Source organism: Muntiacus reevesi, chromosome 20, assembly GCF_963930625.1.
Source record: "Muntiacus reevesi chromosome 20, mMunRee1.1, whole genome shotgun sequence".
In the NCBI taxonomy this organism is placed as follows: Eukaryota; Metazoa; Chordata; class Mammalia; order Artiodactyla; family Cervidae; genus Muntiacus; species Muntiacus reevesi.
In genome coordinates, this window is record NC_089268.1 from 46,282,382 (window position 1) to 46,305,616 (window position 23,235).

The following is a 23,235-nucleotide window of genomic DNA, read 5'->3' on the forward strand; positions in this document are numbered from 1 at the left end:
AGGAATGCAGGTTATTCAACTGTTTTTTTTTATTACAGTATTACTTTTTCAATTTGCTATTCCACAAATTGCTGACTAGGCTGCAAGAGCCACGATGTAAATATTTTGTGTATAACACATGCTCCAAACCACCTTGTCTGGGCTGTTGTGGAGAAAGAAGTTTAAAAACCAATTAGGTTTTGGATGAGAACAAAATTTAGCTCAAAAATAACATACAATACTCTCCCCTGTTTCTAAGACTCTGCTACCCATTAATTCCTTTTCTTTTTTCCCTCCTCACATGCTGTCTAGTTAAAGTCTTCCTGTTTAATCATTTCATGTTTACTTCGATGTGAGTGTATATTAATTATGTAGATCACCAGCCTCGTCACTAGGAAGGATGAACAGATATTTGACTTGGTAAAGGAACCCCAAGACAGCCTCAGTTCTGGGCCTCCTTCCACCCTGGAGCAAGTGCCAGTTCATAATGAGACTTTCTCTGGACACCAGCCTTTCCCCTGAAAGTAATTAAAGCCTGCAGGTCTTAGCTACGAAGCTGGTTGATGCAACATGATTTAGCAGAGCATTTTGAATTCGCATGATGCTATGTTTCAAATGAAGGGACGGGATTGGCTCTTAGCTTTTTACTTAGATTTGTGTGTGTGTGTCTGGTCCTGAAAGTATGCTCACCCTCTGTGTAGATTAGGACAACACTTCGCTGACTCAGAGAGGCTCGCGCTCCCAGCTTCTGCTTGTGGAGACACGGCAATGCCTCTTCTGGCTGTACCAGCTATTTCACCGGGAGCCTGCAGGCGCCGTGTGGCCAGGCCAGGCGGGGACCTTAAGATATGCTTGTTCTTGACTTGTGGACACAGTAGGAGGAGGAGAGGATGGAATGAATGGAGAGAGTCGCATTGAAACACAAATACTACCATGTATAACATAGATAACTGGTGGGAATTTGCTGAATGATGCAGAGAGCTCAACCTGGTGCTCTGTGACCGTCTAGAGGGGTGCGATGGGGTGGGAAGGGAGAGGGAGGTTCAGGAGGGGGGAGTCATATGTATGCCTGTGGCTGATTCATGTTGATGTATGGCAGAAACCAACGCAACACTGTAAAGCAATTATCCCCCAATTAAAAATAATTAGAAAAAATATATTATTTTTCTTTCCATGGGTTACTAGTCTGTGCGAAGATCAACTTACTTAGAGAAAGAAAAAAGACCTGATTCTAGCTCCATTCCTGCAACTAGAAAGACAGCTCTTAATCAGACCAGTGGCATACTTGAAAAAGTAAATGATGAATTAAACAAATATATTTATGAAATTTTTTGAATCAGATACCCTAATCTTAGATTAAGCAAGTAAGGCAAAGGGATTCTGAGTGTTACTGAGTCATGGTTCTGTAATATTCACTGGGAAGTATTGTGGAAAGAAATTCATAAATAGCCAACAATTTTGGAAGAGGAAAATAGGTGCTAACTTAAGAAATCTGTTCATGAATCATTAGATTCCAGAAGCTGTGATTGGATAAAGGAAAAGAGACTTAGGATTGCTTTTATACTGACCAAGATTATGTGAAATCTAAAGGAATAGGCTGCACATTACTGATTAAACAGTTCTTTTATTATTAGGTAAATGTTAGCTTGGTAGAACTATTCAGATTGCCTATTTATGATTATTTACTTTTCTATGTCTGAATTTCTACATTAATCTCACTTGGAAAAAAGTCATGTAATTTTGAAAATTCATTTTGTTTTTCTTAAATTTTCACTTGGTTACTTATAATGCTTAAGTGTAAAATGGCAATTTAGATGATAATTGATGGCATTAATTTATCTTTCTGTCCTATGAAGCCTATTCATCACCAGACTGATAATAGTTTAATATAAAATTTCTCCTTTTAAATCTACAAAATGGCTCCTAAAATCAAATTACTTTTGTTTGTGTTTTTGTTCTTTGTGAATAGTTGGAATATTTGCATATAGGATATTGGCACGTATCTCTGAAACCTGAATTAGGGAACTTTCTAAGTACATTAAAATAGAGGATTTGGGGGGTTTATTTTATTTCTATGCAATAAGAGATGTGATCTCCCCTCACCCTAAAATGGGTAAATGATCAGTGCATTTGAACTTTCCATTGAGCTTATTGGGACAGGGTATTTTCAAGTACTCATAGCTTAAAATGTAATACTATATAGATTGGATTACAGTTAAGCATAACCCTGGCAGAAACAATGGAAAGCCTTAAGTTGTAAAGTTATAGTCCACTGAGCCAGTGACATCCTTTAGCAAAAGACGGGAACAACAGAGATCTCTCTGTGGAAACACATACCAAATGACTAATTCTCATTGAGGAATCAAATTGAGATTTTTACCCATATTCCCTTTTCCTTTCTTTTCTTTATTCTTACTGATTTCTAACCGGTGAAGCCATATTATCTCTTAAAAATCACCAGGTCAATCAAAAGAAACTTCCTCTTGGTCATTTATTTTAGTAGTTTGGAGGAAAGCTTCTCTTGTTATTTTCTTTTTATATACTTATCTTTATTTCTTGTTTTCTCTCTCTTAAAGGTCAGCAAACTTCTTCCTCATATTAGTTTCCATGAATTTGAAAATGGTTCATTCATTGGTATTTATTGAGCACCTGTTATATGCCAGGAACTGTTCTTGATCAATGCATCAGTGAGACAGCAAAGGTATTTGCCTTTGTGGTCCTCAAGCGCTATAAACTTGGTCAGGGGAAAGAGGCAATAGGGAGTAATCATGGTTGAAAGTAAATGACCTGGGGTGGTGGAAGGGAACACATGTCATGGGGGATAAAAAGGAGCAACATAAAAGGGAATTACTTGTGCGAGTGTGGGTATGTGTGTGGGAGTGTTGAGGAGTCACTGGCAATTTTTAAATAGTCAGGGTGAATCACATTTGGGGCAGTGATGTGTGAGCAAGGCCCTGAGGCTGAGAGGGGACATGCATGGTTATGTTCCAGGAATAACAAAGCCAGCGGGATAGGAGAGAGGGAGAGAGAGGAGATGAGTGGTCTTTCACTTTGAAGGAGACATGGAAACATCGCCCAGCTTACAAGGATGACTGGCCGCTGGTCTGAGAATAGCTAGGGGAGAGGCAGAGAAGGGAGCGGGGAGACCAGATGGATTATAGTTTTGGGAGGAGGATGGAAGTGAACTGGACCAGAATTAGCAGAGGAGGTGGTGAGTAGCTACAGGATCATAGACGTATTTCAAATACATGAGACAACAGGATTTCCTGGTGGACAGAATGTGCCGTTTAAGTGTAAAAGAGAAATCAAGAAAACTTAGGGTTATTAAACTGCTCCTTTGACTCTTCTGCAAGCCTGAATTACCCCAGTAGATTCTTCTTATGCTTGTGAAAAATGTTTCCATACCTTCCATACTTCCTATGACTGTTTTCTGAATTTCTTCTATTATTTTTTTTAACATTCTATTAAAATGTTCGTAATAAGTGTGGGAAAACTATTCCCATAAAGATGTTACACAAGGGTAATCAAGAGGAAGCTGGTTTCAATTTATGAGAAGTTGGAGAGAGATGAGTACCCTGTTCTCTGACAGGTGACTGAAGGGAAGAAGAGGGACTGATTCTGTTGGAAACTTCAGTTTTCATGGAAACCACTCGGTATCACTGAGCATCATCAGAAATTATCTCAGGTAGCATCAGCCCTGGGGCTTCCTTGGTGACTCAGTGGTAAAGAATCTGCCTGCCAATTCAGAAGACAGGCATTTGATCCTTGGGTTGGGAAGATACCCTGGGGGAGGAAATGGCAGCCCACTCCAGTATTCTTGCCTGGGAAATCCTATGGACGTAGGAGCCTGATGGGCTACAGTCCGTGGGATTGAAGAGTGATTTAGGGAGTCAACGATAACCACAAAGCATCAGCCTTAATCAGTCTGGACCTTCCTTTAAGGAACCCGAAAGTTCCCTCATATAATAGAAGTCATTCCTTAGGCGTATTCAATTCCATCTAGGAGAGATTATGGGAGATTCACAATATTCTATATCTAGCCAAATAGTATTTCCAACAACAAAGCTGTAATTGTTATCAAAAGTATAGTCATTCTGCCAAACACTTGTTTTGAAAATATGGAATGTGAATGATAAGTCAGGGAATAATTTTAGTAAAAGGTGAGTTATGAGTTTGCATATGCATATTCCATCCGTAAACCGAAACACATAGAAATACACAGAACACACACGGACACATTTCTGGCATCTCTGGGTAGCGTTATCCTTGAAGGTTGTCTTTTCCTATTTTTCACATTCTTGATTTTTTTATGCATCAAAAAAAAAAAAAAACCCAAACAAACCTCACCTCATCCAACACCTGAGATGAACCTAAGTGTTCGGGTTTAAGTAGCCAAGCATGTACAAAAGGAAAGCTCTATCTATATTTAAAGACTGAAATGGAAATTGCCAAATCCAGCTCCTTTTGTTGCCGGTACTGACCAAGCATAGTAGCTTTAAATGTTGCTATGATTCCCAAAGCCCTCAGGCGCTGTTGGGCAAAGTTGTGAATAAGGATGAGAAAGTCACCACAGTATCTCCAGCAGTGATCCAGAAGTAAATTGAAGAAGGAGGCTACACATTGGACCCAATTGTCAAAATTTGATGGAATAAGTATTTTCTATAAATGCATGCCTTGAAGGGCCTTCATTTCCAAGACAAGAAAACGGGCCCCAGGATTTAAGGTTGCTAAAGATCGGTGAACTGCGACGCTCATGCCAACTCCCAGCTGAGATCAATGAGTTACATTTGTTCACACCTGCTGTTACAACTTTCTCTTATTTCTAGTCACCTTCCTTCCACTACTTCGAAATCATTCACAACCTGCAATTCTTGCCAGCCCACATCTACAGCAAAATTCCAGTCTTTTTCAAGGTAGAGTGCCATATTTATTACAGTATTTGTGCATTTCTTAACCATTGAACATGTTGGAAACCCTGCCACTGTTTTTGGTTTCTCTTTTTTGCCCCTGTGAGTCGCTGGTTAGCATTTTATAGTGCTGTGTCCCTAATCCTATTTTACTCACAAATCATGTTTTTTTTTTCTTCACAATTTAGCATAATGTGATGATATTTAGAAATTCATAAATGGCATTATTGTTGACATGACAGTATGAGGCAGCATCATATGTTTTGCTGGAAACAAAGTGACTATTTTAGCTCTTAAGAACTGACCTTTCAGATTGTCTTGTATGCGTGGTGGAGTGCACTGTATTGTCTGGGTCAGTTACAGATTTATAGAATGATATGGATGTTCATAAGTTATTTAATTAAAGTATGCTGTTTAACATGGACTTCCCTGGTGGTTCAGATGGTAAAGCGTCTGCCTACAATGCAGGACACCCGGGTTTGATCCCTGGGTCAGGAAGATCCCCTGGAGAAGGAAATGGCAACCCATTCCAGTACTCTTGCCTGGAAAATCCCATAGACGGAGGAGCCTGGTAGGCTACAGTCCATGGGGTCGCGAAGAGTTGGACACAACTTAATGGAGAAACAGAAGCTAAGGTGTCAAATGACTTCCATAAAGTTACACAGCAAGACAGTGACAGATCGAGGATTAGAGTCTGGGTCTGTTGATTCCTAGTTAGTGCTCTCTCTCGTTCAGCTTGATCTAAGGCTGTGGTTCCCACAGGCTAGTCTTTGAGCCAGTAGCATCAGCATCACCTTCAAAGTTGTTAGTCATGTAAACTCAGTGATCTAGGCCCAGCATCCTCTAGGTGATTTGAAAGCATGCTGAAGTTTGAGAGGGGCTTCCCAGGTGGCTCATTGGTAAAGAATCTGCTAATGCAGGAGATGCTGGAGATGTAGCCGCGGGTTCCTGGCTCCGGAAGATCCGCTGGAGGAGGAAATGGCAACTCACTCCAATATTCTTCCTGGGAAATCCCACAGACAGAGGATACCTGGGAGGCTACAGTCCATGGGGTCACAAAAGAATCAGACACAATTGAATGACTGAGCATGCATGCACATAAAGTTCGAGAACCACTGGCCTAGATTACAAACCACCAGTATCTCTGTGACCCCGGAGACAAAAGATTAATAAAAAGTGAATCTAAAATATTCAACACAGTTTGAAAAGGTTACATTATTTTTGTGATTTTCATAGATTCCAACAGAAGCATTTGAAAAATATAGACAATTCTGAGATCTTAGTTTTACTTATTGATACAAGAATATACAGCACAAAACAAAAAATGTCACAATTCTAGATAATAACTTCCCTTTAGATAGTGTTCAGAAGATTGTTGTTGTTTAGTTGCTAAGCTGTGTCTGACTTTTTTGTGACCCCATGGACTGTAGCCTGCTAGGCTCCTCTGTTCATGGGATTTCCCAGGCAAGGATACTGGAGTGGGTTGCCATTTCCTTCTCCAGGGGATCATCTCGACTCAGGGGTCAAAACTGTATCTCCTGCATTGGCAGGCAGATTCTTTACCACTGAGCCACCAGGGAAGCCATCGTTCAGAGTCTAGAAAAGTGAATTTCCCCCCAAACAGCTTGTTAACAGTAAGCCATCAAAAACCCCACATATAAATGTGGAAATCTATATATTGGAAAATCTATTTGTGTGTATATATAGTTAACATATTGGTAATAACAAAGTAACAGCCAAAGAAATAGTTAAGTCAGATTGAATATTTTTAAATTTATTGAGAACTAGAAAGATAGAGTTCAAGAAGTTATGAACTGCCTTTCCTGTTTTTCCAATTGACCACTGGAATATGAAACTAGGTAAAGCCCAGGAAAATGGAGACATTTTCTTAAGTTCTTTATGATCCATGGAATTCTCAGCACTAGTTTTAGTTTAGCAATTTGAGTGTTCAAGGTCCATTGTAGAATTTAGCTGGGGAACTTAGACACATGAATATTAGTCAAAATTCACTTAGGAAGCAATGTAAGAGGTTTTCGCTCTCCCTTAGTTAAAACACACATTTTTCAGTCATGATACATTTTTCATTTGCTTTTTCCCACTTACCCCACATGGAACAACTCTAGGCTTTAATGTCTATTGAAGGCTCGAAGTGACAGGTGAGCCACTCAGCTGAGGTCAGCTAAGGCTGTGGTCTGTGCAGCAAAGGCACGCTGGCCACTGAACCCTGGGTCACAGCTTCTCAGGTGGCCTGTCACCTAACCTCTCAGGAATTTCAAAGTCCTCATCTGTAAAGTCAGAGAAGGCAATGGCACCCCACTCCAGTACTCTTGCCTGGAAAATCCCATGGATGGAGGAGCCTGGTGGGCTGCAGTCCATGAGGTCGCGAAGAGTCAGACACGACTGAGCGTCTTCACTTTCACTTTTCACTTTCATGCATTGGAGAAGGAAATGGCAACCCACTCCAGTGTTCTTGCCTGGAGAATCCCAGGGACGGGGGAGCCTGGTGGGCTGCTGTCTATGGGGTCGCACAGAGTCGGACACGACTGAAGTGACTCAGCAGCAGCAGCATCTGTACGGTGGGGATAATGTAGCCCCTCTTAGGGGTCGTAGTGAGGACAAAGTGATATCATATACATGAAGCCTCAGTCCCTGACCAATTACCACGTCGTTAACACTTACATGTCCAATGAGTTTGAATTTTTTTTTTTCCACTTCAGTCTAAGTTTTTGAGGGCTCTCAGGTTTTGGTCAGTTTCTCAATGGTGGTAGTGTCATTTTTATCACACTGGTTGTGCCCTTCCTTCTGAAGTTACTACCCAGGCTGTAGTTCCCTTAGGGCCAGGAATCATCATCACCCACTGCACTTGAAACAGGATCTTTCATATACTAGGTTCCCCATAAATATGTGTGGAATGATTGAGAGAATACACAAGTGAATGTGGGCCTTGGAGATGAATACAGAGAATTCCAGCAATTAACCTGCTGATGGAGAATGTGCCTGCCTAGAGGAACAGTTCAGGTAGCGGGCCCCCTGAAGAAGTAATACTGTTTGTTTCTTTAGGCAACAAAATTATCCTTTCGTGACACTAATTTCCCTTTACTTGTGAATCAACCAATATTTTGTTCCTGAATGCCTGACGAAGAAATGCAAAGCCACACTGATGTGCTTATTGATACGTTAGGCCCACGTAAGGTTGAATATGAGGAAATATGAAGGGTAGAAATGCGACCATATAAACAAATGGCCCTTGTTGCTTTCTTGTGAACCCCTATGTGATACTAATCCAGAAATGCATGCCGGGGGCAGTTGAAATATGCTATGAATGACTAGCAGTGATGTTTCTGGAACTGCACATGTGTCCTGATTTACACCCCGATGTTCTCAATCAGATTCTAGGGATCAATCGATCACTATCAATAACAAAGGGACAGGCGTGTTTTCTCAAGTCTTGTGCTTGCTAAAGGCAATCGTTTCCCCCCTGTTGGTACTACCTTGTAAATGCAGCTTGGAATTTTTCTTCTGTTGGATGCTAGGAACACTGAAAGCGTAATTCTTGCTAGGATAAAGCAGGCTGGGGCTTGTCTTCCCTGATCCCTAGACTTTAATCACAGTCCAGGTCACCAGTGTCATATTTTGTGGGCTCTGTTAGCAAAGTTCTTTTCAAGGACGAAAATGGCAAGGCTTAACGATGGGAGGAATGGCTTGGGCTGCCCTGAACAGGCAGTGGAAGGACCTTCACTGCTCTGGGGAGGACATATTTTAATGCTCTTTTTTTTTTTTTCCTATTTTTTGAAGATTTTTTTTTTTTTTTTTGGTGTAGACCATTTTTAAAGTCTTCCTTGAATTTGTTACAGCACTGTTGCTGTGTTATGTTTTGGTTTATGACGGTGAGATCGAACCCGCACCATCTGCATCAGAAGACAAACTCTTAACCTCTGGACTGCAAGGGAATGTTCAGAACTCAATGTTCTGTTCAGATTAGCTGGTGAATATAATAGGATCTTTCTATGAACTTTTGTTCAATATAGATACATAGATAGATATGGATATAGATCTCATATGTATATATTCTTATATTTCTCTTGCTTTTTTATTGCAAGGCTAGTAAAAGGCTAATAAAAGCATGTAGGATGGTAGGGATCTATAGATAAGAGATGACAATGAATTTCTTAAAAATGAAATAGCTGAATCAGCACTGGGTGATGAAGTAGGATCAAAAAAGTTGTAATCTGGAGGAAGTGGCTGCAGGAGAGGGAGCCAGGAGATCCAGCAAAACTCCAGAGAGTGGGCCAGGAGAAGAGAGTTCAATTGCAAACACAAGGGCCCTTTGCTGCTGCTGTTGTTGAGATGCTCAGTTGTGTCCGACTCCTTTGTGACTCCATGGACTGTAGCCCGTCAGGCTCCTCTGCCCGTGGGGTTTTCCAGGCAAGAATGCTGGAGTGGGTTGCCATTTCCTTCGCCAGGGGATCCTTCCAACTTAGGGATGGGACCCGTGTTTCCTGCACTGCAGGTGTTCTTTTTAAAATCTGAGCCACCAGGGAAGGCTATTTGCTATCAGGCCATTATTTCCTCAGATATTTTTCTACCTTTTTTTTTTTCTTTCATCTCTTCCTAGGAGTCTCGTTTTTATCTACATGTTTCCTCTCTGTTCTTCAAACTGGATAATTTCTATTGATCTCTCTTTAATATTCTTGATTCCTTCTCAACCATCTCATTTCATGAACTTTTGAACCCATCTGGTGAATTTTTCACTGTAGTCCTTACATCTTTTGATTCTGAAATTTCCATTTGACTGTTTTTATAGTTTCCTGTTTTTGAGATTTCTTATATTTGAGTCTATTAATATATTTTCCTTACATTTTTAAACCACAGTTTCTTAGAATTCTTTGAACATTTTATAAAACCTGCTTTGAAGTCTTTGTCTACTAAATACAACCTCCTTACCCACTCAAAGTTAATTTTTGTTGACAGCTTATTTTCCTGAATATAGGTCATACTTTTCTATTTCTTCACTGTCCTATAAATTTTTGTTGAAAACCTGCATCTTAGATAATATGGTGTAGCAAATGTGATTTTGAGCTTTTGCCTTGAGGACCATTGTTGTTGCGTTTTATTTTGTTGTTTGGCTTGTATTTCATTTGTTTTGTTTTTAGTAACTTGCCTGAACTTAAGCTATCGAGTCTGCTTTCCCTGTGATGTGTGGCTGCTGCTGTCTCTCTGAATTTTTTCAAACTTTAATTAACAGTTTTAGGTTCATTTTATGGAGGCTCCTCTGCATCTGCACAGCACAGTGATCAACCAAGGATTGTCCACAGACACCTTGAGTCTGTAAGATTTCCCTCCTCTGCTAATTGGATCTGTGTGTGGGGCTGGGAACATGTTTAAAATTCAGGTCTACTTTCTTCCAGGTCCTCCTAGGTCTTTTCTGTAGATCTGCACAGCATCCAGGTCAGCTGGGAGTGTGCACACAGCTTGCATATTCTCGAGTCTTCCCTACACATGTGCACAGACCCCTGATCAGCACCGATGCATGGGGCACCCTGTTTATTCATAGCCTTTCTTTGATCTCTCATTTCCAGGACCTCCTGATCAAATTTCTGATTAGTTGAGTGATCTACTGTATCCCAAGTGGGACTGCAACTCAGCGTAATAGAGCCATGGACTGTCAACACCCGTTTTCTACTGATTTTGATACTTTCACAGTACAACTGGGTATGAGTTTTCCATTCTCGTCACCAAAATTCCAGGCCAGAGAGTGGAACCGCTGGTTTTTACTGCCAGCGCTTCCTTGGAAGTACTACTCCACTGGCCCAGCTGGTGTTAGGGGTCACTGCAGATATTGGAGCAACCTTGGGTCAAGGAGGTACCCACAGTACTTACACTGATTTCTGCAGTTTCCCAGGAATGTATATTTCTCCACTGGTTGTTAGCCTCTGGCCTCTTTCCAGAGACTGAGCTGGTTGTTTTGGATTTTTCTCCCTTCCAGTTTTACATTGTTTCTTGGGGGCTAGGATTTGACAATCTCTTCTTTCTGCCATACCCACATTCCCTACCATACCCACATTCCCTACTATACCCACATTCCCTACTGTCATTTTTAAAAGATATTTTCCTCGGCTATAGAATTTTAAAATTTAGTGTTGTTTTTCTTTCTGCCCTTTAAAGATGTCTGCCCATGCTCTTCTGGCTTACAGAGTTTTGATGAGAAGTCTACTATATTTTTTAACTTTGTTCCTCTATGTGTGACATGCCTCTTTTCTCTGGTTATCTTCATGATTTCTTTTTGCTGTTGGTTTTCAGTGGTTTGAGTGTGATGCGTATATGTGTATGTTTTATCCTACTTGATGTTTTCTGAACTTCTTCGATCTCTGCTTTGGTATCTGTCATTAATCCGAGGGAATTTTTAGTCATCATTCCTTTGATGGTTTTTCTGTCTATGTGCTCTGTCTTCTTTTCCTATATTCAAAATTACAGGTATGTTCCTGCATTCGGAATTTTTCTATTATTCTTGGATACTCTGCTCTTTTTTGTTTTTTCTGTTTTTGCTCTCTTTTTATCTTTCTATTTTGATTTGATAATCTCTGTTGCTAATGGATTGAGTTCAACTGATTTTATTCTCAGTTGTATTTAGACTACTAATGAGCTTGTTGATCGTATTCTGCATTTCTCTTACATACTGTTCATTTCTACATTTCCATCTGATTCTTTATTATTCTATCCCTTTGTTGAAATTCCTCATATATTCATTATGTTACCCACTCTTTATATGAGAGCCATTAACACATTAATTGCATGCTTTCTTCCAGTTTTATGGAGCTATAATTGACATATAACACCATGTAAGTTTAAGGTGTACAACATGATGATCTGATAAATGAATATTGCAAAGTGATAACCACACTAAGGTTAGTTAATGCATCTATCACTTTGCATACTTATTTTTTATTTTTTTAGTAATGAGAACTTTCAAGATCTACTCACTTAACAATTTTCAAGTAAAAAATACAGTACTATAAATTACAGTTACCATGCTATAAATTAGATCCCATAACTTATTATTTTAGAACTGGAAGTTCACCTTCACTCATTTCCCCCCACATCCTACTTCTACCCTGGCAATACAGATCTACTCTCTGCTTCTCTGTGTTTTTTTTAAGATTCCACATATAAGTGAGATCACACAATATTTGTCTAAATTTGCTTCTTCTTTATAGTTGAATAATATTCCTCTGCATATATGCCACATCTTCTTTATCCATTCCTCTATTGATGAGCATTAGATTGTTTATATGTCTTGTGCTATGTTTAGTTGCTCACTTGTGTCTGACTCTTTGCGACCCCATGGACTGTAGCCTGCCAGGCTCCTCTGTCTGTGGGGATTCTCCAGGCACAAATACTGGAGTGGGTTGCCATTTCTTTCTCCAGGGGATCTTCCCAACCCAGGGGTTGAACCCACGTCTCTCACATTGCAGGCGGATTTGTTACCGTCTGAGCCACCAGGGAAGTTATTGTAAATAATGTTGCAGTAACTGTGGGGTTGCAGATGTTTATTTGACATAGTGATTATACCCAGATGTGGGATGGCTGGATCATATGGTAGCTCCGTTTTGTTTTCGAGACCCTTCCCTACCGTTTCTCGTAGCGGTTGTACCAATTTACATTCCAACCAGCAGGGTGCAAGATTTCCCTTTTCCCCCATGGCCTCCCCAGCGCATGTTATTCCGGTCTTTTTGATAACAGCCGATCCAACAGGTGTGAGGTGATACCCATTGTGGTTTTGATGTGCAGTTACCCGAGAATTGGCGATTTGGATCCCCCTTTCGGATAACTGTTGGTCATTTGTACGTCTTCTTTAGAAAAATGTCTATTCAGGTCCTTTCCCCATATATTGATCTGATTCTTTTCACTCCTGAGTTATATGAGTCCCTTATATGATTTGGATATTCATCCTTATCAGCTATGTGACTTCCACGCCAGCCAGTGGCTTACTGGCTGTGCTATCTGTCGGGAGTGGTTGCTCATCTGGTTCTCTGCTCAGTGGGGCCTCTTGCTGTACCCACAGCTGGGCTGGCTTGGAGAGCTTGCTTTGCAGTCAGATGCAGTTGCTGTCTGTAAAACCAAGTTGGGTCACGGACTATGCCCTGTCACTCCCTGCCTGGGCAAAGGCCAGTCTGTGTCCCACAGTCAAGCAGGACCACTGCCGATCTCCACTCCTGAGTAGGATTGTACGCTGGGCTCTGCAGCTGAGCATCGCTGTAGACTGGGCGGGGGGCTGCCCAGGGTCACCGTTCAGGCTGGGCCGGGGAATATGCTCAATAACTGGGCAAGGCTGCCGGTTTGAATCCCGACCCAGGACAGGCTATGGGATGTGTCCTGGGCGTCTGTGACCAGGCTTCCTGGTGGGAAGGTGGTCCCGATGGGGCAGGGCTGGATGTGATGTGGGCAGCTGGGTGGGACTGCGAGTCTCCACCCTTGCCGGGGGGGGGGGGAAGCATAGGATGGGCTCTGCGCACAGTACAGCTGATCAGTTGGGGATTCAAATCAGACAGAACTGCCCACTGAGCATCCTGCCCACACGCTCCATATCCTCACACCAGGTCCCTTTCAAATTTGACTAACGACTTCAGAAACTAATGAACAATTTTTAGCTGAAGTCTCCCTACTGGCTTCTAAGGGGTTTCATGTCGATTCCAGGAAGCAAGTGCTTGCAGCCTGTTACTCCTTGGACCCACTGCTCTTTCCTTAGCTTTTGGGTTCGTTGGTTATTCTGTGACTGCAGTTCCCGGTGACTTTCAGAAAAGTTGTAAACTTACAGACATTTGGGGTTCTTTTTTTCTTTTTCTTTTTTTTTCTTTTTTTCTTTATGTTTGGGACTAACAGCCTGCCAGCTTTTCATTCCCTAAGTGGAAGCTGGACGTTTGACATATATAATTTTTAAATTTTCTCAACTCTTATGCAGGGAAATTGGAGACTTTTAGAGGTTAAGCAATTTCCCTATGTGCAAGAGACTGAAAAAATTTACTGGGGTATATTTGCTTTACAACGCTGTGTTAGCTGTACAACATGTGAGTCAGCCATACGTATGCATATCTACCCTTCCCCTTGGACCTCCCTCCCACGTCCCCCCAACCCCATCCCACCCCTCTAGTTCACCACCGAGCGCCGAGCTGGGCTCTTTGGGCCATATAATAGCTTTCCACTACCCATCTATTTAATACGTGGTAGTGTATATGTCGGTCCCAATCTCCCAGCTCTTCTCCCAACATGTATCCACTGTCTCTATCCTTATCTCCATTCCTGCCCTGCAAATGGGTTCATCTGTACCATTTTTCTAGATTCCACATATATGTGCAAATATATGATATTTGACCAGTGTCTTTCTAGTTGCAAACACAAGTCGACTCCACAGTGTTATTCCGACTCTTTATTTAAGTGATAGTGTGTTACGTTTTTAGGGCTTCCCAGGTGGCTCAGTGGTAAAGAATCTATCCGTCAGCGCAGGAGACAGGGTTTGCTCCCTGGGTCGGGAAGATCCCCTGGAGGAGGACATGGCAATCCACTCCAGTATTCTTGCCTGGAGAATCCCACGGACAGAACTTGGCGGGCTGTAGTCCATGGGGTTGCAAAGAGTCGGAGATGACTGAGCAACCGAGCACGCATGCACGTGTTAGGTTTAAGTAGTGACTTTCCAAGGTAAATTTTATAGTCCTTTTATTTATTCTCTAATATCGATTTAGATTGTACTACAAAACACGATTGCATGGGATGAGAGGGGAGACTTGGTAGGCCAGTTTGTTATTCGGGGTATCTTCCTACTTGCATGTGTCTCCCAGAAACGTCAAATTCAGATCCCCAAAGAGCCCATGCCAGAAATAGAACTGAGTGAAGAGTTCTGGGCCTGTGATCACCATCATTTTCCTTGACACTTGTGGCTCTATTTTTGAGAGTGGCAGGGATACAGAGAAATGTTTCTTTATAAGAAAAACAGCAGCATTAGCAGAGTGATATGTGGGTACTCTGTCTCTCTCTCTGCCTGAGGACTGGCAGAATTTATTTGACCTGCACATTTATTTTATTTTTTTAAAGTGAAGCATGTTGTGGCAGTGCCTGAGCACTGCCTGTTGTTTAAAAGTCGTCCATTAAAGTACTTGTTTGCTCTTGAGATGGTTTCGTGCCTTCGTGTGTGCTCAAATGCTCAGGTGCGTCCGAGTCTTTGCAACCCCATGGGCGGTTGCATCTGTGCATGGAATTTTCCAGTCAAAGATGTTGGAGTGGATTGCCATTTCCTTCTTCAGGGGGTCTTCCTGATCTGAAGATAGAACCCACGTCTACTGAGTCTCCGGCATTGGCAGGCGGATTATCTACCACTGTGCCGCCTGGGAAGTCCTGAGATCATTCAATGTTAAATGTCTGCCAAGCACCCTCTCCTTCCAGTCTCTGTTCTGGGCTCTGAATATGCAGCAATGAAGTCGGCAAGCCTTGCCTCTATGGAGCTTACATTTTGGTTTGCAGTCTGCAACAGGGAGAGCTGGGACCCTGGACACTAGCAACACTGCCTTAAGAACCTGCTGCCACCACGCCCCACTGATGTTGCCAGTTTTTTAAAATTTTCCAAGAGAAGCCAGAAATCAGATTTTGATGGCAATTTTTAAAAAAAATTTTTCAATATTGGCTCAATCTGTTTAAAATCACTGTGGAGGTCAAACAAAACATGTTTGCAGACAGAATCTGGCTTGCAACCTCTGTCTAACACCGTCTTTGCCCTTGCTGGTCTTCTTGAGAAGAAAAATGCAATGGAATGACAGCTGTAGCCATGCTAATTCCCTTCTCTGGAAGCAATGAACCCAGACTCAGAGATTTGGCAATGCCAGGATTTAATTTGCAATACAATGTCAACAATTTCAGTGAAAGCCATTTTAAGAGATCAGCCTTAAAGCAAACCAAAAAAAAAAAAAAAAAAAGTGACTGTACAAATTAGCTTTTTAGTGATTATTAACCTGGGCTCCATAGGATATGGTCAATGGGATACTCGCAAGCAGGTTAAACTGCAATTACGGACCTGCTTGCAAGTTTGAGACCGGCTTTTAAAATGCGATTCTTGTTGGGCATGCTCAGCCTCTCAGTCTGACTCTTTGTGACTCTGTGGACTGTAGCCCACCAGGCTCCTCTGTCCATGGGATTTCCCAAGCAAGAATACTGAAATGGGTTGCTATTTCCTCCTCCAGAGGATCATCCTGATCCAGGGATCGAACCTGCATCTCCTGAATTGGCAGGCAGATTCTTTACCACTGTGCCACCTAAGAAGGCCTATTGCAGGCTGCTTGAATTTCAGCAAATATGCCACACTGTGGTCCAAATTTGTAGACTTAGTGAAAATTTTGCTTATTAGTTCATTAAGTCAGGGGTTCCTGAAAGGCCAAACACAAAGTTTGGGGTAAACTGATAGTGTTTATAACTGTTATTTTCCCTTTTGCTTTTTTAATGAAAGGAAAGCCACTTTGGACTTGCTTGACAATATAGGTCATAGAGGTGGTTTGGTAAAAGTATCGGTTTTTGGCTTCATCTTTGGTGAGTTACACAAGTGATAGGTTTTTACGGGGGTGTGGTGACTGTTCGTCAATCAGTAACTTATTAAAATTACTGTTTGCTGATGGATTCTGCTCACTGTTCTGTGAACGTCTCATTCTCATTTTCATCACCCCTCTGTGCTCACAGGTCTTTTCCATTCACCTTTTCCTGCTTGTTTCCGAATTCTGCCCACTCCTCAGAATCCACTCTGCTCCCCGGGCCTCCAGCTCACCGATTTGGCCTCTGCAACTGGTCTCACACCTATTTTTTTCATCTATTTGTCGCAATTTTTAGCAATTGGGTCTTTTTTAAGGCTTTTTAACACTGCTTTCGCACTTTGGAAGTCTTCAAATTAAGTTCCCAGGAATCGCACTGGGAACACACATTCAGGTATCAGTGTTTAGGCCAGAACCAATATGTTGCCCGTGTCTTTTGAGGCCCTACAGCCAAGGGACATGCGCTCTTATTTTCCCCGGTTCAAGGTGGCTCTATTATTCTTTACCAACTCTGTTCAGTGGGCTGTATCTCAATCATAAGGCACCTGACTACAAACCCCAAATCCCAGCTCATCAAAACCCGGAGACTGACATTCCTTATTGCAAATGATGCTTGATCTAAGCCCCCAGAGATACCAAGGCCAGAGGAGCCTTCTGCCATACCCTTGAGTCATGAGACCCAGGAACACTGGGTTCTACTTCCCCTTTAGGGATACCTGCTTTAAAATGATACACCAGTTGGTTCTATCAAAGCACTCTCTAGATTCAAGGACATGCTTTCTATGAGAGAATGAAGGAATTCTGAACTTATTTCATAACTGTACTCAGTCTTACTGCATGTATACGGCATTCTGAATATGGTGCAGAAAGATATTTAAAACGCAGTCTTCTGTGAAGAGAGAGAAGCGGTCTGTCTTATCTGCAAGTCTCCTGAGCACTAGAATGATGTGAATAGAGCCAACCTGTGCTTTTTGGCTTGCATATTGTAGATTCTATGTCTCCAAATAAATTTATGATGAGCGTAAAGTGAGCAACTTTACAAATTACAAACATTTTAAAGGCAAATATTAGCTATGTATCATGTTAGTCAACTCAGTCGTGTCCGACTCTTGTGACCCCATGAACTGTCGCCCACCAGGAGACACTTCTGTCCTTGGGATTCTCCAGGCAAAAATACTGGCGAGAGGTCCCTCACCCTTCTCCAGGGGATCTTCCTGACCCGGGGTTGAATTTGAGTCTCCCACATTGCAGGCAGTTTCTTCACCAGCTGAGCCACCAGGGAAGATCAGCTCTATATTAGATTGATGCCAAATTCAAGGAAACAAAAGAAAACAGATTTCCACTCCACGTTTGTTTTCAGAAATAGATGCTTTTGAATTCCTCTTCAGTCACTGTGATGTGGAAAAAACAAGCAAATTGAACTTCGATTTCTGTTACTTGGCTGAAATTTCCTCATTTTAATGTCAGTTTTTTCTTTTAGATAGTTTTGCATTTTCCTCCTTATTTTAGAGGTAATCAACTTGGATCTTTCATGTTTCGCTTACATAAAAGAGTTTTAAAATTACCACTAAAAGGACTGAAATCTTTCCTCTTGCCACACTGATTGCCATGAAAGAGCTCGCTTGCCTTTTGTGAACTGACTTTTTAAAACTATGATTGAGAGCTCTGAATAAAAAAAAAAGTCACATGTATCATTCATGCATGATATACTTTGTTTTACTGCCAAATACTGATAACCATTTCAAGAGGGCAAATTCCAAGTTTAAAAAGCCCCTTTGGTAACTATTTATAGTAATCTAATAAATGCTAGGACAATCCCTCATTTTTGAAATTTCCCACTTATTATAATCATCTGGCTGCAGAGTGTATTCTAGTGCAGTATTTTTATCAATTGAAATAATATCACATGGAATAGCTTATAGATTGAACTGGATAATTAACTGCATGACTCTAAGGATTTTTTAAGAGTACTACAAACACATTTCCTATCATGAGGTGTGCGTAATCCATATCGTTGTTGGATGATATTCTCAGAATTTAATCTGCTTGGTACCTAAGTATATGTCTTTATCATTAACTTTATCAGCTATGGGGGTTCCCAGGAGGCTCAGTTGTAACGAACCTGCCTGCCAATGCAGGGGACTTGGGTTTGACCCTTGGGTCAAAAAGATCCCCTGGAGAAGGAAATGGCAACCTGCTCCAGTATATTTGTCTGGGAAATCCGATGGACAGGGGAGTCTGGTAGCGTACAGTCCATGGGGTCCCAAAAGAATTGGAAGTGACTTTGTGACTAAACAACATTCTCAGATATTATCTGCTTAGGACAGTTGCAAAGGTAGATCTTAATATTTAAAAAAAGATAAATATAAAATCTACTGAAAGCATGTGAAGCAAGTTTTCACCATAAACTTCAGTGCAATCTGAAGTTGTTTTTTTTTAAGCATAAAAGAAGGAAGTGTAGGCTGTCTATTTGAAGTCTGATTTTTTCCTAGAGACTACTTGTGTAAAACATCTTGTGAGTATTTGCCAGCTCTCAGTTTGTTAGAAGTCTAGCTAAACAAACAAGAACAATAAAAACAAGTTACCATCTGAATAGCATAGGGGATGATACTAGTATTTTATAATAACCTAGAAGGGAAAAGAATATGTATATGAATAACTGAGTCACTATATGGTACACTATATGGAAACTAAGGTGATGTGGTAAATCAACTGTGTGTGTATGTGTGTGTGTGTTAGATGCTCAATCACGTCTGACTCTTTGCGACCCCATGGACTGTAGCCCACCAGGCTCCTCTGTCCATCAAATATACTTCAATAAAATAAAAAATTGAAAAAACCAAGACACCAAATCAAATGCTATTGACTATAAACTGAGATTTGCAGGGACCATTAAGAAGCATCGTAGCTCTCTCTCTCCAACCCTGAATTGCTTAATAGATCTTAAGATGGGGCCAATCTATTCTAGTTTTCAAATACTACTTTTCTTTTTCAGGGGAACTTGATTTAAATCTGTGCATTGCCAAGGGCAAGGAGCAGAGAACATGGATCGAGAGGTAAGATTGATGTAACAGGAGCCCCTTTCTGATTTTTATTTTTCCTTTAAAAGCGGCCTTTTAAGCTTTATTTTTCATAATATAATCCTTGGAGAGAAAGTATGGAAGTGAATGGAAATGCTGTCTCCATTGCAGCACTCACGAGTAAAGAGGATGATTCACGAGTGGAGCAGACAGTGTAACCGCGAAAGAGGGTCTCTAGAAGTGAAACAAAAGTGCTTTCAGAATTTCCAAGGCTTCCCACAATCCATAGTAGGGCTTCACTGTGCCTGTCCACTGTTTCTATTTTTGATGAGATTTATAAACACAGCATCACATATTTTCATGTGGCTTATCGCCCAGGGGCAGAATTAGATTGACTGCACTGAAGTTATGAGGCTTGTGAGTTTTGGGCAAGGGCTAGAGTGAAATAAGTAGTGTAATTGTTTTTGTGGAGTGACCGTGGGACCCCCTCTGTTCTGAATTACACACGGCTCAACCCTTTGACCTAAGCAGATTCGGCAGTGGCTGGCGGGACTCCTGAAGCTGTGTGGAAAGGCCATCACTGACAAGCTGGGAGGTTCTCTGTCAGAGAGATGCAGGCCAACGATCGTGTTAAACCAGAGTGATTACTAGCGAGACCATGTTTGTGACCACCTCAATTTCATTGAACCCACCACTATTATTTCAACAGAGCTGCCAATGCGAGAAATTTGTGGAATCCAAATGAAGCATGGGCCCTTTGATGAACAGAAGACGCATAAGTATATAAATGTAATTTACTAAAGTTTGGATCATCTTCAAGGAGATTTTGCCAAATTATTCAAATATCATTATAACGATCTAAAAAAAAAAATACATAAGGTTTGGGAAAGTGCTATAAGCCATAATAAAAAGTTCTTTCATTGCAATGAGTTTAATTTAAATTCTTCAAAAAATAGATGCCAGTCCCCTGATATAATTCCTCAAAGGAATCAAAGCTAAGCGGGATGCAGGGAACTTCTGGAAAAAGCTGGAAAGAATCATATGTGCTGACATTTTTGCATTTGCTGAAAACTGAGTCTGTGATTCACATGATAGTGAGTCAGATCAATGTATCTACGTAAGATTTGGAAGTCAGTCACTCAAGGTTTTATTTTTGATTCAGTTCTTAAATTTTCAAAGGTAATAGAAGTAGAGAGCTTTGGTTGACTTTCAAGCACTTGACAGGTTTTCCAAAACTAGTCCCATTTCTGAAATTTGTCTAAAATGCTTTTATCTGCTTTTTTTTTTTCATGGCCAGTTTTACAAAGTAAAGGTCTTTATAGGTGTTTAGGGGCTTCCCTAGTGGTTCAAATGGTAAAGAATATGCCTACAATGCAGGAGACTCAGGTTCAATCCCTGAGTCGGGGAGATCCCGGGAGAAGGGAATGGCTCCCACTCTAGTATTCTTGCCTGGAAAATCCTATGGACAGAGGAGCCTGGTGGGCTATAGTCGGTGGGGTTGCAAAGAGTTGGACAGGGCTGAGCAACTAACACGTTCACTTTTTGTAGGTGTTTTGTACTTGCAACAACTTAGAAATCATTTAGCATTTTTTTTTCTTTCTCATCAGAGGCAACTCAGGCTGAATATTAATTCAATTCTTACTTACCTGACATGTAATGTTAAAAAAAGAATATGCAACTTTACATTTTTGGAATGTTATTCATCTACTCTGGGAACCCTAAAAGATCAGAATAGGAAGTCATCAGGTCATTTACAGAAGAAAAAAAACCACTATCACATGTGATAAGGCCCCCAACAAAACTGCACTCAGCCCACACAGTCTTATTCTCATTAGCAGTGAAGGGTGTGCGCACCACGTAATCTAACACGGAGTGCTTAGCGCAGACAGGTGCAAATTGCAAGCTGTTTCACTTTGGCTCTTATCCCTTAAACAGACAAAGTAATAGACTGGGAGAACAAAAAGAGTTCCTGCTCAAGCTGAATAAATGAAAGCCTTAACAGGGACACACCAGCTGTCTAGGAGCATTCAATGTGGCGAATACTAAATATCAGCTTTATGCCACTTGCCAAGGAAGAGGGCTCCAATCACACCCCTGCCTTTTATTATTGGGAGGATGTGGCTTCCAAATAGAACTTTGCTTTAGTGTAAAGGCAACAGGGTGGCCGAGGTGGGTGAAAACGGAAACCAACATACCGGGCGCCTGTTGACCATCACTGCACGCCACCCAGCAATCCAGGCATGAGTGGGTTCCTATAAGGTGGGCCAGACAGTATTTCTACCCGTGTCTTTTTTTGGGGGGGTGGGGGCGGGGTGCGGAGGGGGCTGATCCAAGCAAAACTCCAGAGCACTGAAGCAGCAAAAACAATCACCACCACCCGCTTCTCCCAACACGATGACTGTGCCCAGCGAGCCTGCGGAACACCAGCGGTTCACCTTAGGAACACCTCCGTTAATTTCCTGGAACAGACACGCCAGGCCAGGTTGCTTAGGAATCTGAGATAGCATCTCTGAAAAGGGACCCTGAGGCTGTCACTCCAAAGCTGCTTCTCCCCGTGACTTCGCCGTGCGCCCTGGAAGCGCCGTCTGGGAGAAGGCACGTTAACTCCGGCTCGGGGGGCCGCCGGCCTGGTCTGGCTGCGGGGTCCTGCGCGCGCGGGCGGGAGGGCGGCGACCCCGAGCCGGCCTTGTTTACAGCCGGACGGGAGAAAGCAGCCAGACACAAATGCGGGCTGACGGTTTCATGGCGCACAGTCGGGTGATCCCAGATGCAATGTGACTGGCCTGAACTGAGCGATGATGTGTGCAGTATGCAGAACTCTCTCCCTGGCTGGTCTGTGCCCACCAGGCTCCGAGGCGCGCCCCGCGCCCCTCGGCCTCCGCTCCCAGCGCGGACCGACGCCTTCTGACAACAATCACATCCTTTTACAAACTTCCTAGGCTTTGGGTGTCACTGGTCATAAATGGGTGTGTTGTCGTGCCGCGCGTGCGTTACTCGGTCATGGGTTTCCTTGCCAGTGGAGTGTGGGCATCAAACTGTATTTGCTGCTTTTCATGAAAAGGAAAATATCATTGAAAACACTTTCAGTTCTTACAAACTTCAGGCAGGTTTTTTTTTTTCTCCCCCTTTGTTCAGATCACCAAGTATTACTTTCTTCCACCCTCTATCGTGTACTTGTGGTTAATAGAAGAACCAAAATGTCAAAGAAAGACCTGATAAGAGAAAGAGATTTAACACTCAGCACACATATAAATGTGTGATTAGAAGCTGCTCATTTTGATTTTAGAGGTAGATTCTATAATATGAATTAAATAGGGATATGAAGGAAAAAAGCCATGAAGAATACCCCATAGTATTTTTAGTTAAGGCTTCTATATATGTTGCTTTCTTTTTTCAGAACTCAATAAATATAAGTGAGAAGAAGGAAGATACTAGGGGATAAATTTTGTTTCTTTAATTTCACTTTTGGAGTACAAGTGCTTAATATGTTAATATGAACTTATTAAAAATAATGCTTACAAGGGTACACTCACTCATCAAGGAGTAATGAATGAAGGAATCGATGCAAAATGTAACTGAAGGATTATTTAGCTTGAACTAAAGAGATAAAATCTCATCAGGAAAGAGAGAATCTAAATTGAGAAGAGGGTGGAGGAAAAATGCAATTTTCACCCCTTAAAGGTGCCCAAGTGTAAAGGAGAGAAAAGAGGAAATTGGCAAAGGACAGAGTCGGAAATCACTCCCAATTTCCTCTGGAACATGTGT

At 41.7% G+C, this 23,235-nt stretch overlaps 1 protein-coding gene across 1 annotated transcript in view; it reads left to right on the forward strand.

The window, feature by feature from the left end:
- Positions 1 to 348: 348 nt before the first annotated feature.
- The window catches only part of LOC136151249 (uncharacterized), a 226,314-nt gene continuing 203,427 nt past the window's right edge, over positions 349 to 23,235 (forward strand). Inside the window, 2 exon segments of the mRNA XM_065912192.1 lie at positions 349 to 503; positions 19,446 to 19,506. Of these exon segments, the coding sequence (XP_065768264.1) occupies positions 349 to 503; positions 19,446 to 19,506 (216 nt within the window).